The sequence below is a fragment of the Nerophis ophidion genome, linkage group LG12 (assembly GCF_033978795.1).
Source record: "Nerophis ophidion isolate RoL-2023_Sa linkage group LG12, RoL_Noph_v1.0, whole genome shotgun sequence".
Lineage (NCBI taxonomy): Eukaryota > Metazoa > Chordata > Actinopteri > Syngnathiformes > Syngnathidae > Nerophis > Nerophis ophidion.
Window position 1 is genome coordinate 58,399,911 of NC_084622.1, and position 27,245 is coordinate 58,427,155.

Below are 27,245 nucleotides of genomic sequence, written 5' to 3' on the forward strand. Positions count from 1 at the left end.
AATATTAAATATGGCTTTTTTGGTTGTTGTTTTTTTGTGTTGTGACCATCCATCTTTCCATTTTCTACTGCTTGTCCCTTAAGGAGTCGCAGGGGGGGGGGGCTGGAGCCTATCTCAGCTGCATTCGGACGGAAGGCGGCTACACCCTGGACAAGTCGCCACCTCATCGCAGGGCCAACACAGATAGACAGACAACATTCACACTCACATTCACACACTAGGGCCAATTTAGTGTTGCCAATCAACCTATCCCCAGGTGCATGTCTTTGGTATCGACCGACTCTCAGAATCATTTTTATGTTTAGTGGTATCAAAACGCAGAAAAATGAGGGTTTCAGCGTGAATGATTCATCTCTAGTGCAGATAAAGGTTTTGTGTATGTTGTGTATTGGTTCCTGTAAAAGGCCTGCGTCAACATCTGTGTTTTGGTAGCAGTTTGCATTTGTGGTTTGATATCGTTGGTAACATTGTCACTCGCAGCCTTCTTTCTTTCCTTCTGCTCTGCCGTTTCTTTCACTGTGTCTTTGTGGTTTTGCTGAAGCAGACCAGCTTCCGGCTTTGGGCAGGCGCAGGCAGTGTAGCCATGAGAACAGCCTAAGCAGAGCATTCGAGCGTAACCTAAGAAAGGTTCCAGCTGAAATGCATCCAAGCATAACATCAACATATTACATATCAGCAGCACACATGAGGGCAAAGTTCACGTGGCCTTGAAACCTTTGCTGCATAAACGTGCTCAACGGCGTTTTACTAAGCTGACGCACTCATTGCTTCTAACAGTTTGTTGGGAGTACCTCAACAACAATTGTCATATTTGAGCCAAACTGTATTTTTGTTCTTATTTTTTAGGAGGACAGTCGACTCATTGTGTTGCACATTGAAGGGCAAAGTTGAAACAAGCCAGACTCTGGCAGTAATGTTTTTAATCCTGCCTTGCACATGGGCAGAAAAGGAGGATGGACTGATTTTAGTGCAATCAATTATTAGTCTGAGCATAACAGATTTTTTCTTTAAATTATTCTAATTTCCGCTCTGTAAGCCGCAACTTTTTCCCCATGCTTTGAACCCTGTGGCTTATACAATGGTGCGGGGAATTTATTGGCTTTATGCCGCCAATACGTTTAGCCTTGTCACATCATGAACCCGATAGAATACCTTTGGGATGAAGTACAAACCCCTTTTCCATATGAGTTGGGAAATTGTGTTACATGTAAATATAAACGGAATACAATGATATGCAAATCACTTTCAACCCATATTCCGTTGAATACGCTACAAAGACAACATATTTGATGTTAAAACTGATATTCCTTTTTTTATGCAAATAATCATTAACTTTAGAATATGATGCCAGCAACACGTGACAAAGTTGGAAAAGGTGGAAATAAATACTGATAAAGTTGAGGAATACTCAAACACTTATTTGGAACATTCCACAGGTGTGCAGGCTAATTGGGAACAGGTGATTGGAACATGATTGGGTATAAAAGCAGCTTCCTTGAAATGCTAAGTAATTCACAAACAAGGATGGGGCGAGGGTCACCACTTTGTAAGCAAATTGTCGAACAGTTTTACGGATTTTACCATCTACGGTCTGTAAAACCATTAAAAGGTTCAGAGAATCTGGAGAAATCACTGCACGTAAGTGATGATTTTACGGACCTTTGATCCCTCAGGCCGTACTGCATCAAAAACCGACATCGGTGTGTAAAGGATATCCCCACATGGGCTCACGGATATTTCGTAAAACAACTGTCAGTAACTACAGTTGGTCGCTACATCTGTAAGTGCAAGTTAAAACTCTACTATGCAAAGTGAAAGCCATTCATCAACAACACAAAGGAACGCTGCCGGCTTGGCTGGGCCCGAGATCATCTAAGATGGACTGATGCAAAGTGGAAAAGTGTTCTGTGGTCTGACGAGTCCACATTTCAGATTATATTTGGAAACTGTGGACGTGGTGTCCTCCGGAACAAAGAGGAAAATAACCATGCGGATTGTTAGAGGCGCAAAGTTCAAAAGCCAGCATCTGTGATGGTTTGGGGGTGTATTAGTGCCCAAGGCATGGGTAACTTACACATCTGTGAAGGCACCATTATTGCTGATTGGTCCATACAGGTTTTGGAGCAACATATATCGTTATCCAAGAAAAGTTATCATGGACGCCCCTGCTTATTTCAGCAAAACAATGCCAAGCCACGTGTTACAACAGCGTGGCTTCGTAGTAAAAGAGTGCGGGTACTTTCCTGGCCCGCCTGCAGTCCAGACCTGTCTCCCATTGAAAATATCTGGCGCATTATGAAGCGTAAAATACGACAAGACCCCGGACTGTTGGACAACTTAAGCTGTACATCAAGCAAGAATGGTAAATAATTCCACTTTCAAAGCTTCAACAAATAGTTTCCTCAGTTCCCAAACGTTTATTGAGTGTTGTTAAAAGAAAATGTGATGTAACACAGTGGTGAACATGCCCTTTCCCAACTACTTTGGCACGTGTTGCAGCCATGAAATTCTAAGTTAATTATTATTTGCAAAAAAAATAAAGTTTATGAGTTTGAATATAAAATATCTTGTCTTTGTAGTGCATTCAACTGAATATGGGTTGAAAAGGATTTGAAAATCCGTTTATATTTACATCAAACACAATTTCCCAACTCATATGGAATCGGGGTTTGTAGAACGGAGACCGAGAGCCAGGCCTTCTCGACCAACATCAGTGTGTGACCTCATCAATGCGCTTTTGGAAGAATGGTCGAACATTCCTATAAACACACCCAGCAACCTTGTGGACAGCCTTCCCAGAAGGGTGGTAATAGCTGTAACAGCTGCAAAAGGTGGACCGACATCATATTTAAACCTTATGGGTTAGGAATGGGAGAGCACTTCAAGTTCATATGTGAGTCAAGGCAGGTGGGCAAATACTTTTGGCAATGTAGTGAATGAGAAGTGTACTTGTGTCCCTAAATGATTTGTTGAAATCTACGACAGGGGTTGATCAGTTATTTCTCTTGAAGGTTTGGTTGACACTCAACATATTTGAGGAACCACTGTTAACATAATGTATTTTAGTGGCCTGATGGAAGAAGCACCTTTCACTGGGAAGTCTCAGAGTTGAACAGGACAAATCGTGTTTGAAACAGTCCTTCTCTGTTACAGCTGCCATGGCCTGCTTGCAGACTCCATTATGCCTCTGTGGCAGCTCTTTCATTGATATCTCTGGGCTTTTTGTGTGTTAATGTGTCTGCACCATTGTGTAACGGTGCCACTACTGCTTGCTGGACTTTTTTTTTTTTTTTTTTTTGTCCTGGTGCCTGTTCCCAATAACTGGCCTCCATTACTCCTTTTTTGACCTCTGTTTCTGCATGTTTTGAAAGTTGCTTTTGTTTCCTTTGTTGGTTTTCCTCCTGAGAGACAGTGTCCCCTGCAGTGGACATTTGTGTTTTGCATAACAAGGAATTTTTACCCGATATTTGCTACTCTGACAATTGTCCACTGCAGAGGACCTTGGTTGTCATGAGGAGACACTGAGCCTTTTCTTTTGATAATTTAATAGGATTTTGTATATTAATTGTTCTTCGAGTGATGATTCAATTTGTAATCAATTTTGGATTCACAAAGATTTTCGATTCCAACCAGTTCTCGTTAGATGCTATTTGCCATAAAGAATATTGTAAAACCTATTTAAAACAGATCAAAGGTTACAAAAAATCCTCTTGGCTGCAGATCTACATATGCCGTAAACCTGAAACTAGAAAGCATGAAAATAGCCTAAAACGGGGGTCGCCAAACTACAGCCCGCGGAAGTTCCAAGATAATTAAAAAAAAGAAATAAAATAAATAATAAATAAATAAATAAAATGAGTTAAAAAAAAAAAAATATATATATATATATATATATACATATATATGATTTTATTTTTATCCATCCTTTTCACACCATTTTCTACCGAGTGTTACTCTCGGAGTCTCCTAGCCGCTCAGGCAATGCATATTGTCTAAAAATGCATTTTGTGACATCATCGCGCTCGGAATATATATATATATATATATATATATATATATATATATATATATATATATATATATATATATATACACAGATATACACACATGTGTCTATGTATGTGTGTATATATATATATGTATGTGTGTATGTATATATATATATATATATATATATATATATATATATATATATATATACACACACACGTGTATACATGTATATATGCATATATATGTGTGTATATACATATATGTGTATGTTTATATACATTTGTGTTTATATAGATATGTGTATATATATACATACACACATACATATACAAACACACACATATATATATATATATATATATATATATATATATATATGTATATATAAATAAAAAATATATATACATATACACACACATTACATATATTATATATTATATATTATCCATCCATCCATTTTCTACCGCTTATTCCCTTTCGGGGTCGCGGGGGGCGCTGGCGCCTATATATATTTATATATATATATATATATATGTATATATATATATATATATATATATATATATATATATATATATATATATATATATATAAAAACACAGCCCGGCCCTCGGCCAAATTTTTTTAGCTCAATGCGGCACCCGAGTCAGAAGGTTTGGAGACCTCTGGCCTAAAAGAATGTCTTTTAAATTATTATTTAATATTTTTTCAATCCATTTATGAAAATATCGATTTTTTTGACCACTACTATTGTATGTATATGTTGTAAAACCGAACCACCTTTAGCTAGTAAAATTGAATTATTTTAATTAAGTTATAAGGATATCATTCTTTCTTCCCACTGTAAAAGTGTTTCAAATGTTAGTGTGAAAGTTGTCTGTCCAGGGTGTAACCTGCCTTCCGCCCGAGTGCAGCTCCAGCACCCCCAGTGAACCCCGAGTGAGACTAGCAGTATAGAAAATAGATGGATGGATTTTTTCCGGTGCCATTTATGAGTCAATAATAAGCAGCGAGCAGCCACTGTTTGTATTTTTCTTCTCCAGCATACACTCAGTTCTTGTCCTGTTAACCTTCCAGCTGGCCTTGGACCACACTCCCATCCTCCCATGCACTCAGTGCCATTACCGCCATGTTTTCCATACCCCTCTCCCCTTACCTATACCACGCTGATCTAAAGCCATAACGTTTATTTTAAATGAGAAATGTTCCATGATCTCCATTAATGTGTGCCTGCTTTGCTGTAATAGTTTATTAAGGATAGTTACATCAAGACTGATGTTGTCCTGTCCACAGGGAAGGAGGCTCAAAATATATAAAAATGTTAGTAATACGAATATTTATAAGAACACTCGAGGACACTATCATGGGTAAAAAAAAGAATAATAATAATGAGGACCAAATAAACAGTGTGAAGAATCTGTTTCTGATGTCTGATGGGAATAGTTATTCTAAGTTCACAGGAATCAGTTGCGTTATTTACAACATGTTAATTAGGAGTTGGAAATTGTTCAGGACTGCTGTGCACTATTTCTCCCCTTTTATCTCGTGTTATATATTTATCTCCTCCACTGATCTTTGTGTATACTTGGGGGGGGAGAAAATGAAATGAGACATTCTAATGCAGACTACTAGAAGCCACAGTGGCTCTCATTGCATGCTGTAGTGCAAATTCCTGTTGTATTTATTTTAGACTTACAATCCTAAACATACATTCCTCACACTGAAGTTCTTTGATCAAAAAGTTGGTGCTTCATCGGAGGTGATGATCACATTTTTAAACCTGGCGTAGTGTTATGTTGGGTCTACGATTCTTTTAGTGTCTTTGGTGATATTTATGGACAGCACTGTCTACATAATGCTCTTGGCACCGCTCGAAGAGCTCATTTTAAGTGTGGAAATAAACTATTTTCATGTCACACTTGCGCGTGGCGTTTGAACATTTTTGTCAGGCCTGTTATTTTAGAAGCATTTCCATCTCACGGGACTGCATTTACCCACCGTGCGAGAAAAGTGAGGGCGGATGCACAGAAACCGATGGTCTTTCTCTACGTCTATTTTCCCTAATGAATGTTTCTTCTTTACGCAGGGCTCCAGAAATCATCCTCGGTTTACCATTCTGCGAGGCAATAGACATGTGGTCCCTGGGCTGTGTGATAGCTGAGCTCTTCCTGGGATGGCCTCTCTATCCTGGAGCCTCGGAGTACGATCAGGTACTTGAACCACGGCTGACTGAATGCTTGGATGATTGGTTACTTGGATTGTGCTGAATGCCTTCTGGTCTGCTTTTTGATTAAACTCCAATTTGTTTTACATCGTTCCTTTGATCAAGTACGAACACTCTAACCAAATTTAAAAGGAACCATAGCATCCAGAGGACTGAAAGTCAAATCGTCCCTGAAATGAATTTGGCTGTCATTTCCCATACTATCAATTTGTTTTGGAGTAATTGGTAGTACCTAAGGGCCCTGATTTACTAAGATCCAAATACCGTACTGAATGCCTTTTGGTCTGCTTTTAATCAAACTCCAGTTTGTTTTACGTCGTTCCTTTGATCAAGTGTGAATACTGAAAATGAATCTGGCAGTCATTCCCCATACTATCAATTTGTTTTTGAGTAATTGTTAGTTACCTAAGGGCCTGATTTACTAAGATCCAAATACCGTACTGAATGCCTTTTGGTCTGCTTTTAATCAAACTCCAGTTTGTTTTACGTCGTTCCTTCGATCAAGTGTGAACACTAACCAAATTTAAAAGGGAACCATAGCATCCAGAGGACTGAAAATCAAATTTTCCATTGAGAAGTAGTCTAGCTGCTGGATGGATTAGTCTTTCCAAGTCTTTATTCCTCTGATTTTGGCAATGTTGTAAAAAGCTGCTGCTTTTATGACTTAATGTGGCTAGTCAAGTTCAATCTGTAATTATGATGTACAGTAGTCACTACTATTAGCACTATGGCAACAAGACCATATGCAGTATAGACATTTACACAATAATAATAATAATAATAATAAGACACAAGTTATATTTGTTTTAATACTACAATGTCAAGCTCGGGCCACCAGAAGAACAAGTGCTTGTTTGTCTCCATACTGGTAAAACCAGTGTTATACCGTTCTCTACTGTACTATTATGTACTATGGTATATAGTGAAATGGGATATACTTGCATAGTGCTTTTCTACTTTCAAGGTACTCAAAGCGCTTTGACACTATTTCCACATTCACACACATTCACACACTGATGGTTGGAGCCCTAACCACGAACCATCAGGAGCAAGGGTGTAGTGTCTTGCTCAAGGACCACACCATCCCCTCCGTATGATGCATAAGATTATGCACCCTAACTTAACACATTATTTACATCATCGTGCTAGCTATAATAGCTCAGTTTAGCCTAACAAGCAGCCCGTAGCAATTAGCTTGTCAGATTCAAGAATGATTAAACCTACTTGAAGCGTATTTATGCTTTAGTTGCTCACTCCAAGACTCCAAGCGGCAAAATATCAGCGGATGAAGAATCTTCAGGACTCCCAGTTAACATTCTCTTCATATTTTGCGGTTTTGTAATAAATATATGATGCCACCTGTTTTAAGAGTAAATTTCTTGGCGTGCGTAGCCATCATCACTTTTTTGTTTGTTTTAATATGTGACCGTAGAATAAAACTTTATGCGTGTGAGTGGTTTCTTTTTCTATAGTTTCGGTGGTTGTCCCGATACCAATATTTTGGTACCGGTCCCAAAAAGTCTTTTGATACTTTTCTATAAAGTGGAGAACAACATTTTTTATTATTATCTTTATTTTAAAAATAATTTTCCAGTACATTGAAAATATGTTTCTTATTGCAATTTTGTCCTTAAAGGGGAACATTATCACAATTTCAAAAGGTTAAAAACAATAAAAATCAGTTTCCAGTGGCTTGTTTTATTTTTCGAAGTTTTCTTCAAAATTTTAACATCTCCCAGAATATCCCTAAAAAGGCTTTAAAGTGCTTGATTTTCGCTATTTGTGATGCGACTGTCCATTTCCCTGTGACGTCATACAGTGCTGCCGATACAAACAAACAATGGCGAATAGCACAGCAAAATATAGCGGACAATAGCTCGGATTCAGACTCAGATTCAGCGGCTTAAGCGATTCAACAGATTACGCATGTATTTGAAACAGATGTCGGAGTATGGAGGCAGATAACGAAAACGAAATTGATGATGAAATTGAAGCTATTGACGCTATTCGGCCCGTAGCATGGGTGTACCCTATTAGCCTTATTAGCATCGCTGGTAAAATGTACGGACCAAACGATCAGGACTTTCGCATCTTGTAAGCCTGGAGCAACTAAATCCGTCGATTGGTAAGTGTTTGTTTCGCATTAATTCGGGTATCTAGTTTCAAATGTACATACAGCTAGCGTAAATAGCATGTTAGCATCAATTAGCTGGCAGTCATGCTGCGACCAAGTATGTCTGATTAGCACATAAGTCAACAACATCAACAAAACTCACCTTTGTGATTTGGTTGACTTAATGGTTGCAAATGCATCTGCAGGTTATCCATACATCTCTGTGCATGTCTGTCTTAGCACCGCCGGTAAGTAAAATGTGCAGACACTCTGGCACATTCAATGGGGGTCTGGCGGCAGATTCCTTGCCAGTGGTGCAACTTGAATCCCTCCCTGTTAGTGTTGTTACACCCTCCGACAACACACCGACGAGGCATGATGTCTCCAAGGTTCCAAAAAATAGTTGAAAAAACGGAAAATAACAGAGCCGAGACCCGGTGTTTGTAATGTGAAAATGAAAATGGCGGGTGTGTTACCTCGGTGACGTCACGTTCTGACGTCATCGCTAAAAGACCGATAAACAGAAAGGCGTTTAATTCGCCAAAATTCACCCATTTAGAGTTCGGAAATCGGTAAAAAAATACATGGTCTTTTTTCTGCAACATCAAGGTATGTATTGACGCTTGCATAGGTTTGGTGATAATGTTCCCCTTTAAATAAAACAGTGAACATATGAGCCAACTTTCCTTTAATTAGTAAGTAAGCAAACAAATGCTCCTAATTTTGCTGCTGACATATGCAGTAACATATTGTGTCATTTATTATTCTTATTTTGTTAAAATTATTAAAGAAAAGTTGTAGAAAATGAACTATTAATCTATGTGTTCATTTACTGTTAATATTTGCTTACTTTCTCTTTTAACATGTTTTATCTACACTTCTGTTAAAATGCAATAATCACTTATTTGGTTACTTTATGACAAAAAAATAAATAAATAATTTGTCCCGCCGGGCCGCGCGACAAATTATCAAGCGTTGACCGGTCCGCAGCTACAAAAAGTTTGGGGACCACTGCTTTACATTAGTTTTGGATGATACCACAAATACCGTTACTTTTTATAGACTGTATCGTACCAAATATGATTCATTAGTATCGCGGTACTATCCTAGTACCGCAATACCGTACAACCCTACTCGAAACACATTTATTTTTTCAACCCAAAACAAAATGTTTCTGTTGGCACTTGTTCTGCTTATTTGACTAACGCAATCCACTTTGCACACTTTTAGATTAGCTTTCAATCAATCAATCAATGTTTATTTATATAGCCCCAAATCACAAATGTCTCAAAGGACTGCACAAATCATTACGACTACAACATCCTCGGAAGAACCCACAAAAGGGCAAGGAAAACTCACACCCAGTGGGCAGGGAGAATTCACATCCAGTGGGACGCCAGTGACAATGCTGACTATGAGAAACCTTGGAGAGGACCTCAGATGTGGGCAACCCCCCCCCCCCCCTCTAGGGGACCGAAAGCAATGGATGTGGAGCGGGTCTAACATGATACTGTGAAAGTTCAATCCATAGTGGCTCCAACACAGCCGCGAGAGTTCAGTTCAAGCGGATCCAAGACAGCAGCGAGAGTCCCGTCCACAGGAAACCATCTCAAGCGGATCAGCAGCGTAGAGACGTCCCCAACCGATACAGGCGAGCGGTCCATCCTGGGTCCCGACGAGCGGTCCATCCTGGGTCTCGACTCTGGACAGCCAGTACTTCATCCATGGTCATCGGACCGGACCCCCTCCACAAGGGAGGGGGGGACATAGGAGAAAGAAAAGAAGCGGCAGATCAACTGGTCTAAAAAGGAGGTATATTTAAAGGCTAGAGTATACAGATGAGTTTTAAGGTGAGACTTAAATGCTTCTACTGAGGTAGCATCTCGAACTGTTACCGGGAGGGCATTCCAGAGTACTGGAGCCCGAACGGAAAACGCTCTATAGCCCGCAGACTTTTTTTGGGCTCTAGGAATCACTAATAAGCCGGAGTCTTTTGAACGCAGATTTCTTGCCGGGACATACGGTACAATACAATCGGCAAGATAGCTTTGTGTGTGCTATCAAGTTCACAAGTGTTTTAGTACACGCCAACCTTTAGTAAATCTGGCCATAACTGTACTTGGAAAGCACCCTTTCCATCGCCAGACTCGATATGCCGCTTCATTTTGGTGTGTGACGTCATCTACAGAACTTGAGCCCATTTTCACGCTTAGACAATGTGTATAACGGCATGTAAAACTATTATTTTGATCACTTAAATGCATGTCTTTGTTGCCCTGGTCCATGATTACTTCAAAACTGATATATGTGTAACAAAAAGACATCTAAAAATAATTGCCATTTTTGGACATCCCTCCTCTACCATAGACACCGTAGCATGTAATTCATCATGCTCTTTCATGATACTTGAGAAAAACATCAGTAGAAGAGGACGCAAAATAGAATACCAGCGGCTTTCTTTACTTTTCTCTCGTTTTTATGCACTTTTTCCTGTTTTTCTGTAGGTTCTGACCCACTCTTTCTGATTTTTATGATCGCATCTGACTATTGTCTTTTAAATGTTTTCCACCCAAACTACTACCAAAACCCTTCGTTTTCGAAATCAGAAACATTAAAATGATCGCTGTAAATTACACTCCTCTTGCTTGGTCCGTCCCGTTTTGCACGAGTCAATTAGACTAAAGAGGTCCGTAATTTCCATCATTTGGAAAAAAACAAAAACGTTCTTTAGTTGTATTGCTACAACCTGCAACAGTTTATTCAAATTCTGCACGAAAATGATGTGATTCGGGATGGAGATGCTACCAAAACACATACTACTCAACATTTCGTATATAGATGTCCGATAGTATCGGACTGACAATATTATCGGCCGATAACTGCTTTAAAATGTAATATCGGAAATTATCGGTATCGGTTTAAAAAAGTAAAATTCATGACTAAAACGCCTTCTGTACGGAGTGGAACAGGGACGTAGGGAGAAGTACAGAGCGCCAATAAACCTTAAAGGCACTGCCGTTACGTGCCGGCCCAGGCCCATAATATCTACGGCTTTTCACACACACAAGTGGATGCAAGTCATACTTGGTCAACAGGCATACAGGTCACACTGAGGGTTGCCGTATGAACAACTTTAACACTGTTACAACTATGCGCCACACTGTGAACCCAATCCAAACAAGAATGACAAACACATTTCAAGAGAACAGCCGCACCGTAACACAACAGAACAAATACCCAGAACCCCCCTTGCAGCACTCACTCTATACGCCCCCCTGCCCACGGCAACCTCATGCTTTCTCAGGGAGAGCATGTCCCAAATTGCAAGCCTCTGTTTTGAGGAATTTTCCCCAAAAATATGCCTTTTGTGTCTCTCAATAATAACTTGAGTTGATTTATTTTGGAAAACCTTGTTACATTGTTTAATGCAGTGGTCTCCAACCACCGGGCCGCTGTACGGCATACAGGTCACACTGAGGGTTGCCGTATGAACAACTTTAACACTGTTACAACTATGCGCCACACTGTGAACCCACACCAAACAAGAACGACAAACACATTTCAAGAGAACAGCCGCACCGTAACACAACAGAACAAATACCCAGAACCCCCCTTGCAGCACTAACTCTATATGCCCCCCCCTCACCCCCAGCCCTGCCCACGTCAACCTCATGCTTTCTCATGGAGAGCATGTCCCAAATGGCAAGCTTCTGTTTTGAGGAATTTTCCCAAAAAATATGCTTTTTGTGTCGTCAATAATAACTTGAGTTGACGTCAATAATAACTTGAGTTGATTTATTTTGGAAAACCTTGTTACATTGTTTAATGCAGTGGTCCCCAACCACCGGGCCGCTGTACGGCATACAGGTCACACTGAGGGTTGCCGTATGAACAACTTTAACACTGTTGCAACTATGCGCCACACTGTGAACCCACACCAAACAAGAATGACAAACACATTTCAAGAGAACAGCCGCACCGTAACACAACAGAACAAATACCCAGAACCCCCATTGCAGCACTAACTCTATACGCCCCCCCCCCCAGCCCTGCCCACGGCAACCTCATGCTTTCTCAGGGAGAGCGTGTCCCAAATTGCAAGCTTCTGTTTTGAGGAATTTTCCCAAAAAATATGCCTTTTGTGTCTCTCAATAATAACTTGAGTTGATTTATTTTGGAAAACCTTGTTACATTGTTTAATGCAGTGGTCCCCAACCACCGGGCCGCTGTACGGCATACAGGTCACACTGAGGGTTGCGGTATGAACAACTTTAACACTGTTACAACTATGCGCCACACTGTGAACCCACACCAAACAAGAATGACAAACACATTTCAAGAGAACAGCCGCACCGTAACACAACAGAACAAATACCCAGAACCCCCCTTGCAGCACTAACTCTATATGCCCCTCCCTCCCCCCCAGCCCTGCCCACGGCAACCTCATGCTTTCTGAGGGAGAGCATGTCCCAAATGGCAAGCTTCTGTTTTGAGGAATTTTCCCAAAAAATATGCCTTTTGTGTCGTCAATAATAACTTGAGTTGACGTCAATAATAACTTGAGTTGATTTATTTTGGAAAACCTTGTTACATTGTTTAATGCAGTGGTCCCCAACCACCGGGCCGCAGAATAATTTTTTATTCATTTTTAATTTTATTTATTAAATCAACATAAAAAACACAATATACACTTACAATTAGTGCACCAACCACAAAAACCTCCATTTTCATGACAAAAACGTCCCTTTTTCATGACAAAAAAAAAAAAGTATCCCACCCGGGCCGCGGGACAAATTATTAAGCGTTGACCGGTCCGCGGATACAAAAAGGTTGGGGACCACTGGTTTAATGCATCCAGCGGGGCATCACAACAAAATTAGGCATAATAATGTGTTAATTCCACAACCGTATATATCGGTATCGGTTGATATCGGAATCGGTACTTAAGACTTGGACGATATCGGAATATCGGCAAAAAAGCCATTATCACACATCTCTAATTTCAAAGCTAAAACTGGGCATTCCAAATTGTGCTAAAATTCTTAACAAAACACATCATTTTTATGTCCAGAGCTATGAAATAAGTGCCAATTTTGTCTGCATAAAAAGGGGCTTTATAAGGTCCAAGACCTTCAAGAAGAGAAGTTCTTGGTGCCGCTCTGAATAAACTCTTTCAGTTCTGTTGTGTTTATCACCATGGTTTTACAAGAGAGCAATGTCACCCTGTCTTGCTGTGACACATTTTACATTTTTGTACCGCGTGGATTGAAACTACACCAACTGGAAAACGTATAAATTGTACAAAGAAATCCATTAATCCAGACTAGAGAATACAAACTATGTGTTAAAGGACACCATGAGCATTCATATGTGTGTGTGAATGGGGTTTTAAAGGGTGGTGTTGTTCTACAATCCCCACAACAGCCCATTAGCGTTGCACAGCCCCTAGTTTATAGCAACATATGCTACAGTGCCACTCGTCCAATTAGTGAGCCCCTGTTCTCCAGAGCGAGACATTGCTAAGTTCCCTAGCTCAGATTCAGTGACAAAATAGTGACAGAGATCTTATATGATCTTTGCAAAATGTCTCATTTGCAACTCATCCTCAGAGTTTGTTGACTGAGTTCTGAGCATGTTTTCTCACAATGTAAAAACAGGTCGTCCTGGCTTGTGCAGCCCTTTGAGACGCTTGTGATTAAAGGCTATATGAATAAACTTTGATTGATTGGATTGATTGTCTGTTGCCATCTCATGGTGAATATTGGCTATAGCGTTATGGGGTTGCTTTTTGATTGGCCAGCGATTTCTGTGGTGTTGTGCACCTGACGGCAAGTGACTCTCGCCAGTACGCAAATGGCAGAACAAAGGTTACTTAAATAGTGAAGGGTAAGTGTTTTTTTTAGTAACCAGCAAGTGCAGTACAGTTAGTAGAACAACTGTCTTTTTATTACTGTGTATTTGATAGTTGCCGTCTGAAATTCAACTATTTATTTTATTTATATATATAATAAAATAAATATATATAGCTAAATTCACTGAAAGTCAAGTATTTCATACATACATACATATATATATATAAATATATATATATATATGTATATGTGTGAATGTGAGTGTGAATGTTGTCTGTCGATCTGTGTTGGCCCTGCGATGAGGTGGCGACTTGTCCAGGGTGTACCCCGCCTTCCGCCCGATTGTAGCTGAGATAGGCGCCAGCGCCCCCCCGCGACCCCAAAAAGGGAATAAGCGGTAGAAAATGGATGGATGGATGGATGATTGATTGATGGATTAAAAGTTTACATGTTTGTCATCATGCATCTGTTTTGCAGATCCGGTACATCTCTCAGACTCAGGGTCTGCCTGCAGAATATCTGTTGAGTGCAGGGACAAAGACCACCAGGTTCTTCAACAGAGACGCAGAGTCCACCTACCCTCTTTGGAGACTTAAGGTACACCCAGTGGGACACTTCTACATATCCGGTTTGAATCAGGAGGATACCAAAAATTAACTCTGATCTGAGACTGACATCTTACTGTCTGTTTGAATTGCCCTGCAAAAAATAAGTCCATCTTTTAGTTTCCCACAAGCTTTTACAAATCCCGTTTCCATATGAGTTGGGAATTGTGTTAGATGTAAATATAAACAGAATACAATGATTTGCAAATCCTTTTCAACCCATATTCAGTTGAATATGCTACAAAGACAACATATTTGATGTTCAAACTCATAAACATGTTTTTTGTGTGCAAATAATCATTAACTTTAGAATTTGATGCCAGCAACACGTGACGAAGAAGTTGTGAAAGGTGGCAATAAATACTGATAAAGTTGAGGAATGCTCATCAAACATTTATATGGAACATCCCACAGGTGTGCAGGCTAATTGGGAACAGGTGATTGGAACATGATTGGGTATAAAAACAGCTTCCATGAAATGCTAAGTAATTCACAAACAAGGATGGGGTGAGGGTCACCAATTTGTAGGCAAATTGTCGAACAGTTTTAGAACATTTCTCAATGAGCTATTGCAAGGAATTTAGGGATTTTACCATCTACGGTCTGTAAAATCATCAAAAGGTTCACAGAATTCCGGAGAAATCACTGCACGTAAGCGATGATATTACGGACCTTTGATCCCTCAGGTGGTACTGCACCAAATACCAACACCAGTGTGTAAAGGATATCACCACATGGGCTCAGGAACACTTCATACAACCACTGTCAGTAACTACAGTTGGTCGCTACATCTGTAAGTGCAAGTTAAAACTCTGCTATGCAAAGCCAAACCCATTTATCAACGATATCCTGAAACGGCGCCGGCCCGAGCTCACCTAAGATGGACTGATGCAAAGTGGAAAGGTGTTCTGTGGTCTGATGAGTCCACGTTTCAAATTATATTTGGAAACAGAGGACGTGGTGTCCTCCAGAACAAAGAGGAAAATAACCATTCGGATTGTTATAGGCACAAAGTTGAAAAGCCAGCATGTGTGATGGTATGGGGGTGTATTAGTGAACAAGACATGGGTAACTTACACATGTGTGATGGTATGGGGGTGTATTAGTGAACAAGACATGGGTAACTTACACATGTGTGATGGTATGGGGGTGTATTAGTGAACAAGACATGGGTAACTTACACATGTGTGATGGTATGGGGGTGTATTAGTGCCCAAGGCATGGGTAACTTACACATGTGTGATGGTATGGGGGTGCATTAGTGCCCAAGGCATGGGTAACTTACACATCTGTGAAGGCACCATTAATGCTGAAAGGTCCATACAGGTTTTAGAGCAACATATGTTGCCATCCAAGCAACGTTATCATGGACGCCCCTGCTTATTTCAGCAAGACAAGTGTTACAACAGCGTGACTTTGTAAAAAAAAAAAAAAAGAGTGCGGGTACTTTCCTGGCCCTGCCTGCAGTCCAGACCTGTCTCCCATCGAAAATGTGCGTTATGAAGCGTAAAATAGGACAGCGGAGACCCCGGACTGTTGAAGGACTGAAGCTCTACATAAAACAAGAATGGGAAAGAATTCCACTTTCAAAGCTTCAACAATTAGTTTCCTCAGTTCCCAAACGTTTATTGAGTGTTGTTAAAAGAAAAGGAGATGTAACACAGTGGTGAACATGCCCTTTCCCAACTACTTTGGCATGTGTTGCAGCCATGAAGTTCAAAGTTAATTATTATTTGCAAAAAAAAAAAAAATAAAGTTTATGAGTTTGAACATCAAATATGTTGTCTTTGTAGTGCATTTATCTGAATATGGGTTAAAAAGGATTTGTAAATCATTGTATTCCGTTTATATTTACATCTAACACAATTTCTTAACTCATATGGAATCGGGGATTGTACAAAGTCCCAGCTTTTAATTACGCTTACATTTTGACCAACATTCTGTATTGGAATACAGTTAAAACAGTTTATTTTAGCTAAAATTGCTGAATCTCACCAATCCACAGATGATGAAAGGCTAGTATAGACGACACAAAGCATGATGGGTACATCACTTCATCCACCCTTTATCCCAATGCTCTTCACACTCTGGAACTGGGTCAATCTGGACTCATCAGACCACATGACCTTTTTTCCACGGCCCCACAGTTCAATCTTTATGCGTCTTAGTGATCTAAAGCCTGTGTTTTCCCCGAATTAGCCTCAGAGTCCTAATTTGTTGTTCCGGGAACATAATGCTTGACATTGCCCCTTCCAGGTTCTAGAATAATCTTATAGTTTCAGCAATCCCTCTAGTTTTTGACCCCTTCTAAAACCAAATATGGTATTTGGATGTTTGGTTAAGTAGTATATATGGGCCACTCCACGGTTTTATTATCATCAACAATCAGAACAATAACAATCAAATCTGTCGTAGATTATCTGTTCTAAGATTTATGTTTTGTTTTTGTTTTTTGCTTTATTTTCAGCTTGTTGTAGCAGGAATTGAGGAAACTACGACACATGCTCTACTTTTAGAATGTGGAAAATAACACAAGAAAGCTCAGTGATTAGTTAGAGTCCTGGTCAAAAGTTTACATACACTTGTAAAGAACTCTGGAGAAATCACTGCACATAAGTGATTATATTATGGACTTTTGACTCCTCAGGCGGGACTGCATCAAAAAAATGACATCAGTGTGTAAAGGATATTACCACATGGGCTCAGGAACACTTTATAAAACCACTGTCAGTAACTACAGTTGGTCGCTACATCCTGCTATGCAAAGAACATAATGTCATGGCTGTCTTGAATTTCCAATCATTTCTACAACTCTTATTTTTTTTGTGATAGAGGGATTGGAGCAAATTCTTGTTGGTCTCAAAAAACATCCATGAATTTGGGCTATTTTAGGAATTTATTAAGGGTCTACTGACAATGTGACCAAATCTGCTGGGTCAAAAGTATACATAAATCAATGTTAATATTTGGTCACATGTCCCTTGTCAATTTTCACTGCAATAAGGCGCTTTTGGTAGCCATCCACAAACTTCTGGTTCAATTTTTGACCATTCCAATGACAAAATTGGTGCAGTTCAGCTAAATGTTTTCTGACATGGACTTGTTGCTTCAGCATTGTCCGGACATTTAAGTCAAGACTTTGGGAAGGCCATTCTAAAATATTAATTTTAGCATTGATTTAGCCATTCCTTTACCACTTTTGATGTGTGTTTGGGGTCATTGTGCTGTTGGAACACCCAACTGCGCCCAAGACCCAACCTCTGGGCTGATGATTTTAGGTTGTCCTGAAGAATTTTTCAATCTCCCATTTACTCTCCGTAAAGCACCAGTTCCATTGGCAGCAAAACAGGCCCAGAGCATAATACTACCACCGCCATGCTTGATGGTAGGGATGGTGTTCCTGGGATTAAAGGCCTCACCTTTTCTCCTCCAAACATATTGCTGGGTATTGTGGCCAAATAGCTCAATTTTTGTTTCATTTGACCACAAAACTTTCCTCCAGAAGGTTTTATCATTGTCAATGTGATGTCAGATGAAACAACAAATTAGCTTTTTGCCCACAATACCCAGCAATATGTTTGGAGGAGAAAAGCCTTGTACATTTCAACAGAGAGAACCAGTAGAACTTTACGCTATCTATGGCTGGCCAGCTGGTTTGTGTAGCAACTCCTTCCACATCTTTTGCCAACAAACAATTCTCCCTCAACTCTGCAGCAGAGGTCAAGGACCCTCAAACGGATGCGGAGATGGAACAGGGACCCCCTATTTATATATCCTGTATGAAATTGTGTTTTCCTTTAAACTCGTTCTAAAATTAACCTTGTTATCGTGGAATACTCCCCAAAAATAATGAGCTCCTAAATAACTCACACTATATACATGTAAAATATAGAAATACAATTATTAAATACAATAAATAAATCAAACCATGACAAAAAGAGAAAGCTCCTCGTGTGAGATATTTTTCCAAGGCAATTATTTACAATATTTATTTTTATTTACAACTTTATTTCTCTCACCGTCGCCAAGGTTGCCCTTTGTCACCGATTCTGTTCATAACTTTTATGGACAGAATTTCTAGGCGCAGCCAAGGCGTTGAGGGGTTCCGGTTTGGTGGCTGCAGGATTAGGTCTCTGCTTTTTGCAGATGATGTGGTCCTGATGGCTTCATCTGACCGGGATCTTCAGCTCTCACTGGATCGGTTTGCAGCCGAGTGTGAAGCGACCGGAATGAGAATCAGCACCTCCAAGTCCGAGTCCATGGTTCTCGCCCGGAAAAGGGTGGAATGCCATCTCTGGGTTGGGGAGGAGACCCTGCCCCAAGTGGAGGAGTTCAAGTACCTAGGAGTCTTGTTCACGAGTGAGGGAAGAGTGGATCGTGAGATCGACAGGCGGATCGGTGCGGCGTCTTCAGTAATGCGGACGCTGTACCGATCCGTTGTGGTGAAGAAGGAGCTGAGCCGGAAGGCAAAGCTCTCAATTTACTGGTCGATCTACGTTCCCATCCTCACCTATGGTCATGAGCTTTGGGTCATGACCGAAAGGATAAGATCACGGGTACAAGCGGCCGAAATGAGTTTCCTCCGCCGTGTGGCGGGGCTCTCCCTTAGAGATAGGGTGAGAAGCTCTGCCATCCGGGAGGAACTCAAAGTAAAGCCGCTGCTCCTTCACATGGAGAGGAGCCAGATGAGGTGGTTCGGGCATCTGGTCAGGATGCCACCCGAATGGTGTTTAGGGCTGTCCAACCGGTAGGAGGCCACGGGGAAGACCCAGGACACGTTGGGAAGACTATGTCTCCCGGCTGGCCTGGGAACGCCTCGGGATCCCCCGGGAAGAGCTTGACGAAGTGGCTGGGGAGAGGGAAGTCTGGGTTTCCCTGCTTAGGCTGCTGCCCCCGCGATCCGACCTCGGATGAGCGGAAGAAGATGGATGACGCTGGCTGCTGCCAGTTCATTATTATGAAAAAATGACAGAGAGGAAGGCGAGAAACACTTTTTATTTCAACAGACTTTCGCGCCGTCCCTTCCGTCAAAACTCTAAAGGCCGACTGCACATTTACTATCTTCACAATAAAAGCCCTGCTTCATGCTGCCTGCGCTAACAAAATAAGAGTCTCAGAAAGCTGGCGTGCACAAGTGATGTGCACGCCAGCTTTCTGAGGGATCGCTTGTGCACGCCAGTTTTCCGAGACTCTGTATTTAGTTAGCGCAGGCAGCATGAAGCAGGGCTTTTATTGTGAAGATAGGAAATGTGCAGTCGGCCTTTAGAGTTTTGACGGAAGGTACGGCGCGAGAGTCTGTTGAAATAAAAAGTGTTTCTGGCCTTCCTCTCGGTCATATTTTCATAATAATGATCTTGCAGCAGCCAGCGTCATCTCACAAGACCCTCCGGTACCGTGAATGTCATTTAAGTGACGTCTTGGTGAAGATTGATGATCACTCATTTTTAGGTCTATTTTTTTTAAAAGCCTGGCTGGAGATCGACTGACACACCCCCCGCTGTCGACTGGTAGCTCGCGATCGACGTAATGGGCACCCCTGCTTTAAAATGTAATATCGTAAATTTATCGGTTTCGGTTTCAAATTTATCGGTTTCAAAAAGTAAAACGCCGCTCTGTACACGGACGTAGGGAGAAGAACAGAGTGCTAATAATCTTTATAGGCACTGCCTTCACGTGCCAGCCCAGTCCCATAATATCTACGGCTTTTCACACACACAAGTGAATGCAACGCATACTTGATCACAATGAGGGTTGCTGTATAAACAACTTTAACACTGTTACAAATATGCTCCACACTGTGATCCCACACCAAACAAGAATGACAAACACATTTCGGGAGAACATCTGCACCGTAACGCAACACAAACACAACAGAACAAATTTCCAGAAACCCTTGCAGCACTAACTCTTCCAGGATGCTACAATATACACCTCAATCTCCTGTGAGAGCATGTCCCAAATTCCAAGCTGCTGTTTTGAGGCATGTTAAAAAAAAAATTTAAAAAATGCACTTTGTGACTTCTATTATTATTTTTTGGCAGTGCCATGTTGGCATTTTTTTACATAACTTGAGTTTATTTATTTTGGAAAACCTTGTTACATTGTTTAGTGCATCCAGCGGGGCATCACAACAGAATTAGTCATAACAATGCGTTAATTCCACGACTGTATATATCGGCATCGGTTGATATCGGTATCGGTAATTTAGAGTTGGACAATATCGGCAAAAAAGCCATTATCGCACATCTCTAATTTCAAAGCTAAAATCGGGCATTCCAAATTGTGCTAAAATTCATTACAAAACACATCATTTTTATGTCCAGAGCTATTGAATAAGTGGCAATGTTGTCAGCATAAAAGGGGCTTTATAAGGTCCAAGACCTTCAAGAAGAGAAGGTCCAAGACTTTCAAGAAGAGAAGGTCTTGGTGCCGGCAAAAAGCCATTATCGTACATCTCTACTCTTTGGGTATGATTTACCAAAGCTTTGCGTGAGCTAAATCCACTAAGCGTGTGCAAGGTGGAACAAAATAAGGCGTGCAATCCATTTTGCGTCTCCGTCTTCATTAATATGCAAAATACATGCTGAGCATCAAAACTCCCACATAGCAAATATAATTATTCAGCACACTCAGTGTGTTTTGTCAACATTTATCCTCATGTTGTGTTTCATTTAGCAGAAGTTAGAAGGACGTACAAACTGACAGGATCACAGACACACGAGAATCCTCTGTTCTACATTTTGGACGGTCAGAAATAACAAATATTAGACATTTCGTCTATTCAGCAACATCATTTTCTAATTTTACAGCGGCTAGAGGACTTTCCGTGTCTTTTAGTGTTTTTTTTAATGATTTGTTTTTTAACATAGAACATATACATCCTATTCTTACCGTTTGTGATCGCGGGGTGAGCTGGGGCCTGTCTCAGCTGCATTCGGGCGGAAGGCGGGGTACACCCTGGACAAGTTGCCACCTCATCGCAGGGCCAAACACAGATAGACGGACAACATTCACACTCACATTCACACTCTAGGGCCAATTTAGTGTTGCCAATCAACCTATCCCCAGGTGCATGTCTTTGGAGATGAGAGGAAACCGGAGTACCCGGAGGAGAACATGCAAAGTCCACATAGACAGATCCCGAGCCCAGGATTGAACTCAGGACCTTCGTATTGTGAGGCACATTCACTAACCCCTGTGCCACCATGCTCCCTAACATAGGATGGATATTAATAAAACATTTCTTATATACGTATGCATTTGTTTTCCGTCTTGAGTGGCAAAAGAGCTCAACTTCAGTGGTTTAAAAAAAATAATAATAATAATGTTAATCTAAATACACTGCAGGACTGCTTCTAAAATGCCTATAAAAATGATTAGATTGCTCATGCATGTTTGAAAACGTAGAAAAACATCTCAGGTAGGAGCACGATAACTTGAATGTGCAGTCAATGAGTGTCTCCATGGTGAAAGCCGTGGAGTACAGACAAACTCTCTCATTTAAATAAGATGGTCTGTGCCGCTTTTCAATTGCACACGTAGTCTTAACATTACATGCTAGTTTATAGAGTGCACACGCCGTTTAGCTCTTGGAGTTCAGTTCCTAGTAAAGCAGGCTCTTTTTGTTTAAAGACGATCAAGAAGAAAAGGGATTAAAAGTGTGCCTGCTTTAAATGCACCAAATATATCTGTTTATCCCCCTTTTTATGACGTTCATTTTTGCTTTCATGGCGCACTGCTGCACTGAAGACCTAATAAAGTTTGTGAAATGAACTAAAAAGTGACATTACTGTCGCTGACCTGTGGAGAAGAACTCCTCCTGTGTGAGCGATCTGACTCCAAGCAGTGAGCGCACTTGGCTGCTTTATTGGCACACAGCAGCATAGCGAACAGAATGAAGGCATTACAGTTTAAAATCAATGGAATAAATGGAAAAACAAAACCAGTGTTTTAGCGGTAAAATTCAAGCAACAGAGCTGCCAGTTTTTGTTTGTTTTTTTAACCGTAAAATCTTGTTTTAAAGGCCTACTGAAAGCCACTACTAGCCATCACGCAGTCTGATAGTTTATATATCAATGATGAAATATTAACATTGCAACACATGACAATACGGCCTTTTTAGTTTACGAAATTGCAATTTTTAATTTCCCGGGAGTTTCTTCTTGAAAACGTTGCGTAATGATGACGTGTACGCGTGACATCACGGACGGTTAGGAAATATGAGCGCTGCGCACACACACAGCTAAAAGTCGTCTGCTTTAACCGCATAATTACACAGTATTTTGGAGATCCGTGTTGCTGAATCTTTTGCAATTTGTTCAATTAATATTGGAGAAGTCAAAGTAGAAAGATGGAGTTAGGAAGTTTTAGCCTTTAGCCACACAAACACACGGTGATTCCTTGTTTAAAATTCCCAGAGGTGAAGCTTTACTATGGAACAGAGCGGTCAAGCGAACATGGATCCCGGCCGAATGTCAACCAGCAGGTTTCGGTGAGATAATTGTGGTAAAACGTCGCCTCTTACCGGAGATCTGCAGAGCTTGCGCCGTCCATAGCTGCCGTCGACTCCCCTGAGACACTGGCGTCAAGACACTCATGGACAAACACCTCAGACTATCAGGTACTATTAAACTCACTAAAACACTAGCAACACAATAGAAAGATAAGGGATTTCCCAGAAGTATCCTAGTAAATGTGTCTAAAAACATCTGAATCCATCCCAATGCAATCGTGTTTTTTTTTTTTTTCTAGTCCTTCGCTATCAATATCCTCAAAAACAAATCTTTCATCCTCGCTCAAATTAATAGGGGAATTGTCGTTTTCTCGGTCTGAATAGCTCTTTTTGTTGGAGACTCCCATTAAAAACAATGTGAATATGTGAGGAGCCATCAACCGGTGACGTCATCGTCTGCGACTTGCGGTAGAGGCGGGGCTTTTCTGTTAGCACCAAAAGTTGCGAACTTTATTTTGATCAAGTATGACAAACAGAATGGACTTTCTATCCCCCTACTGAAATCTCTTTTCAGTAGGCCTTTAATGTCTTTTGTTTGTTTGTTTTTTAATATTTTAGTGTCTTTCTGTATATGGAAAAAAACAGTACCATAGTAAATTTTACGGTAAAAATTCAGTCGGCGGAATTTAAGCGTAAAATCTATTGTCAATTGTACAGTCGACAATTTGATTAATAATTATTTTGAAATCATACATCAAGTCCGGTATTTATCTTTATTTCCACAAAAAATATTTTTGGAATACATGGTTATGTAATATTTACATATTGCTCAAATTGAATTTGAAAAGATATGCAATTGCATGCAATATTTGATTTTTAATGTCAAAAGGGAAATGACAAATATATTTAGTAAGAAAAGATTAAGCATTTTATTGACACATATTATTGCAATGACTTGCGTGGGCCACTTTAAATAATGTGACGGGCCTTGGGTTTGACACAGGTGCTCTAGATCAGGGGTCACCAACTTTTTTGAAACCAAGAGCTACTTCTTGGGTACTGATTAATGCGAAGGGCTACCAGTTTGATACACACTTAAATAAATTGCCAGAAATAGCCAATTTGCTCAATTTACCTTTAATAGATAAATCTATATACATAAAACATGGGTATTTCTGTCTGTCATTCCGTCAGACATTTTTTTTCCTTTTACGGAAGGTTTTTTGTAGAGAACAAATGATGAAAAAAACACTTAATTGAACGGTTTAAAAGAGGAGAAAACACGAAAAAAATTAAAATAACATTTTGAAACATAGTTTATCTTTAATTTCGACACTTTGAAATTCAAAATTCAACCCAAAAATATGAAGAGAAAAACTAGCTAATTCGAATCTTTTTGAAAAAATTAAAAAAAGAATTTATGGAACATCATTAGTAATTTTTCCTGATAAAGATTCATTTTAAAATTTTGATGACATGTTTTAAATAGGTTAAAATCCAATCTGCACTTTGTTAGAATATACTAAAAAAAATGGATCAAGCTATATTTCTAACAAAGACAAATCATTCTTTCTTCTAGATTTTCCAGAGCAAAAATTTTAAAGAAATTGAAAAGACTTTGAAATAAGATTTAAATTTGATTCTACAGATTTGCCGGAATAATTTTTTTTAATTTTAATTATAATACGTTTGAAGAAATATTTCACAAATATTCTTCGTCGAAAAAACAGAAACTAAAATGAAAAATGTAATTAATATGTATTTATTATTCTTTACAATAAAAAAAATAAATGTACTTTAAAATTGATTTAAATTGTCAGGAAAGAAGAGGTATATGTGTTTAAAAATCCTAAAATAATTTTCAAGGTTGTATTTTTTCTCTAAAATTGTCTTTCTGAAAGTTATAAGAAGCAAAGTAAAAAAAAATAAATGAATTTATTTAAACAAGTGGAGACCAAGTCTTTAAAATATTTTCTTGGATTTTCAAATTCTATTTGAGTTTTGTCTCTCTTAGAATTAAAAATGTCGAGCAAAGCGAGACCAGCTTGCTAATAAATAAATACAATTTTAAAAATAGAGACAGCTCACTGGTAAGTGCTGCTATTTGAGCTATTTTTAGAACAGGCAGGCAGGCGACTCATCTGGTCCTTACGGGCTACCTGGTGCCCGCGGGCACCGCGTTGGTGACCCCTGCTCTAGATGATATGTATAGAACATGCCTTGTTGTACTTTGATAGATACAACTATGACTCCCATTAGCCACATGTTTCAAGCATGTTTTAATCATCTTTTAAATCATCTTTAAAATCGTTTAAAATAAATAAATAAATAAAAAAGACGTGTTGATTTCGCTCATAATGATTGTGAACGATAGGGAGCACCAAAAATGCATGAACCTTATCATTTGAAGTGAAGTGAAGTGAATGATATTTATATAGCGCTTTTTCTCTAGTGACTCAAAGCGCTTTACATAGTGAAACCCAATATCTAAGTTCCATTTAAAGCGGTGTGGGTGGCACTGGGAGCAGGTGGGTAAAGTGTCTTGCCCAAGGACACAACGACAGTGACTAGGATGGCGGAAGCGGGGATCGAACCTGGAACCCTCAAGTTGCTGGCACGTCCGCTCTACCAACCCAGCTATACCGCCCCAAATGAGACATTGTCTATTAGATGCAATGTTATTGGGACCATGATTTATGTCATCACTTGTTCACACCTCCTCGTATGGAAGATACTTTTCCTTCTTCATGTCTCAAGAAGGCTAGAAATACAAAAACACACACACACACATTCTTGTATTTTTCACCTTTTTGAGACCGTACGTACATATTTATTTATTTATTTTTTTCAATGAATTTTGTCCAAAGTGGGCGCGTTGCAATTTCTTACCCATACTTGTTATTTCATATGTTGACCAGAGGGGGGAGCACTTATAAAAGCGACACACAGGCGATGTGAAAAATCCCTCCTTTTTTGGGACCACCCTAATTTTGACCAGCAGGGGTGCAAATGAGACATTGTCTATTAGATGCAATGTTATTAGGACCATGATTTATGTCATCACTTGTTCACACCTCCTCGTATGGAAGATACTTTTCCTTCTTCATGTCTCAAGAAGGCTAGAAATACAAAAACACACACACACACATTCTTGTATTTTTCACCTTTTTGAGACCTGAGGAATATGCCCACCTCTCTACAACCACCCTTTCTAGATATATAAAGATGTGTATTTACAACATTAATAATAAATTCAAACTATGCAAATGAACAACAGGTAAGCTTTTAATTATTTTTTGTTGTTGTAATATTTGTTTGTAATTGTTTTTTAATCTTCATCACGTACTTCGAAGTTATTACAGTATGTCCGTACGTACATATTTATTTTATTTTTTTCAATGAATTTTGTCCAAAGTGGGCGCTTTGCAATTTCTTACCCATACTTGTTATTTCATATGTTGACTTATAAAAGCGACACACAGGCGATGTGAAAAATCCCTCCTTTTTTGGGACCACCCTAATTCTGACCAGCAGGGGTGCAAATGAGACATTGTCTATTAGATGCAATGTTATTGGGACCCTGCGATGAGGTGGCGACTTGTCCAGGGTGTACCCCGCCTTCCGCCCGATTGTAGCTGAGATAGGCGCCAGCGCCCCCCGCGACCCCAAAAAGGGAATAAGCGGTAGAAAATGGATGGATGGGTTATTGGGACCATGATTTATGTCATCACTTGTTCACACCTCCTCGTATGGAAGATGCTTTTCCTTCTTCATGTCTCAAGAAGGCTAGAAATACAAAAACACGCACACACATTCTTGTATTTTTCACCTTTTTGAGACCTGAGGAATTTGATGCTTTGACAATTTTTAACGCAACCATTGTGACAATATTTGGTAACACTTTGGTATGGAGATCATATTCTGTTAATAAGCAACTAATTAACGGTGACCATGTTCCCCATACTTAAGTGTTTCCATAACATATTTTAAGTAACAAAGACTTGAT

General features: G+C 39.8%; 1 protein-coding gene across 3 annotated transcripts in view; it reads left to right on the plus strand.

Moving 5' to 3' along the window:
• hipk2 (homeodomain interacting protein kinase 2) overlaps window positions 1–27,245 on the plus strand; it is a 352,565-nt gene that overhangs the window by 202,810 nt on the left and 122,510 nt on the right. For all 3 annotated transcript variants that reach the window (XM_061917854.1, XM_061917853.1, XM_061917855.1), the window contains exons 3-4: window positions 6,080–6,203; window positions 14,660–14,779. In XM_061917854.1, the coding sequence (XP_061773838.1) occupies window positions 6,080–6,203; window positions 14,660–14,779 (244 nt within the window). The remainder of the gene's footprint in view (window positions 1–6,079; window positions 6,204–14,659; window positions 14,780–27,245) is intronic.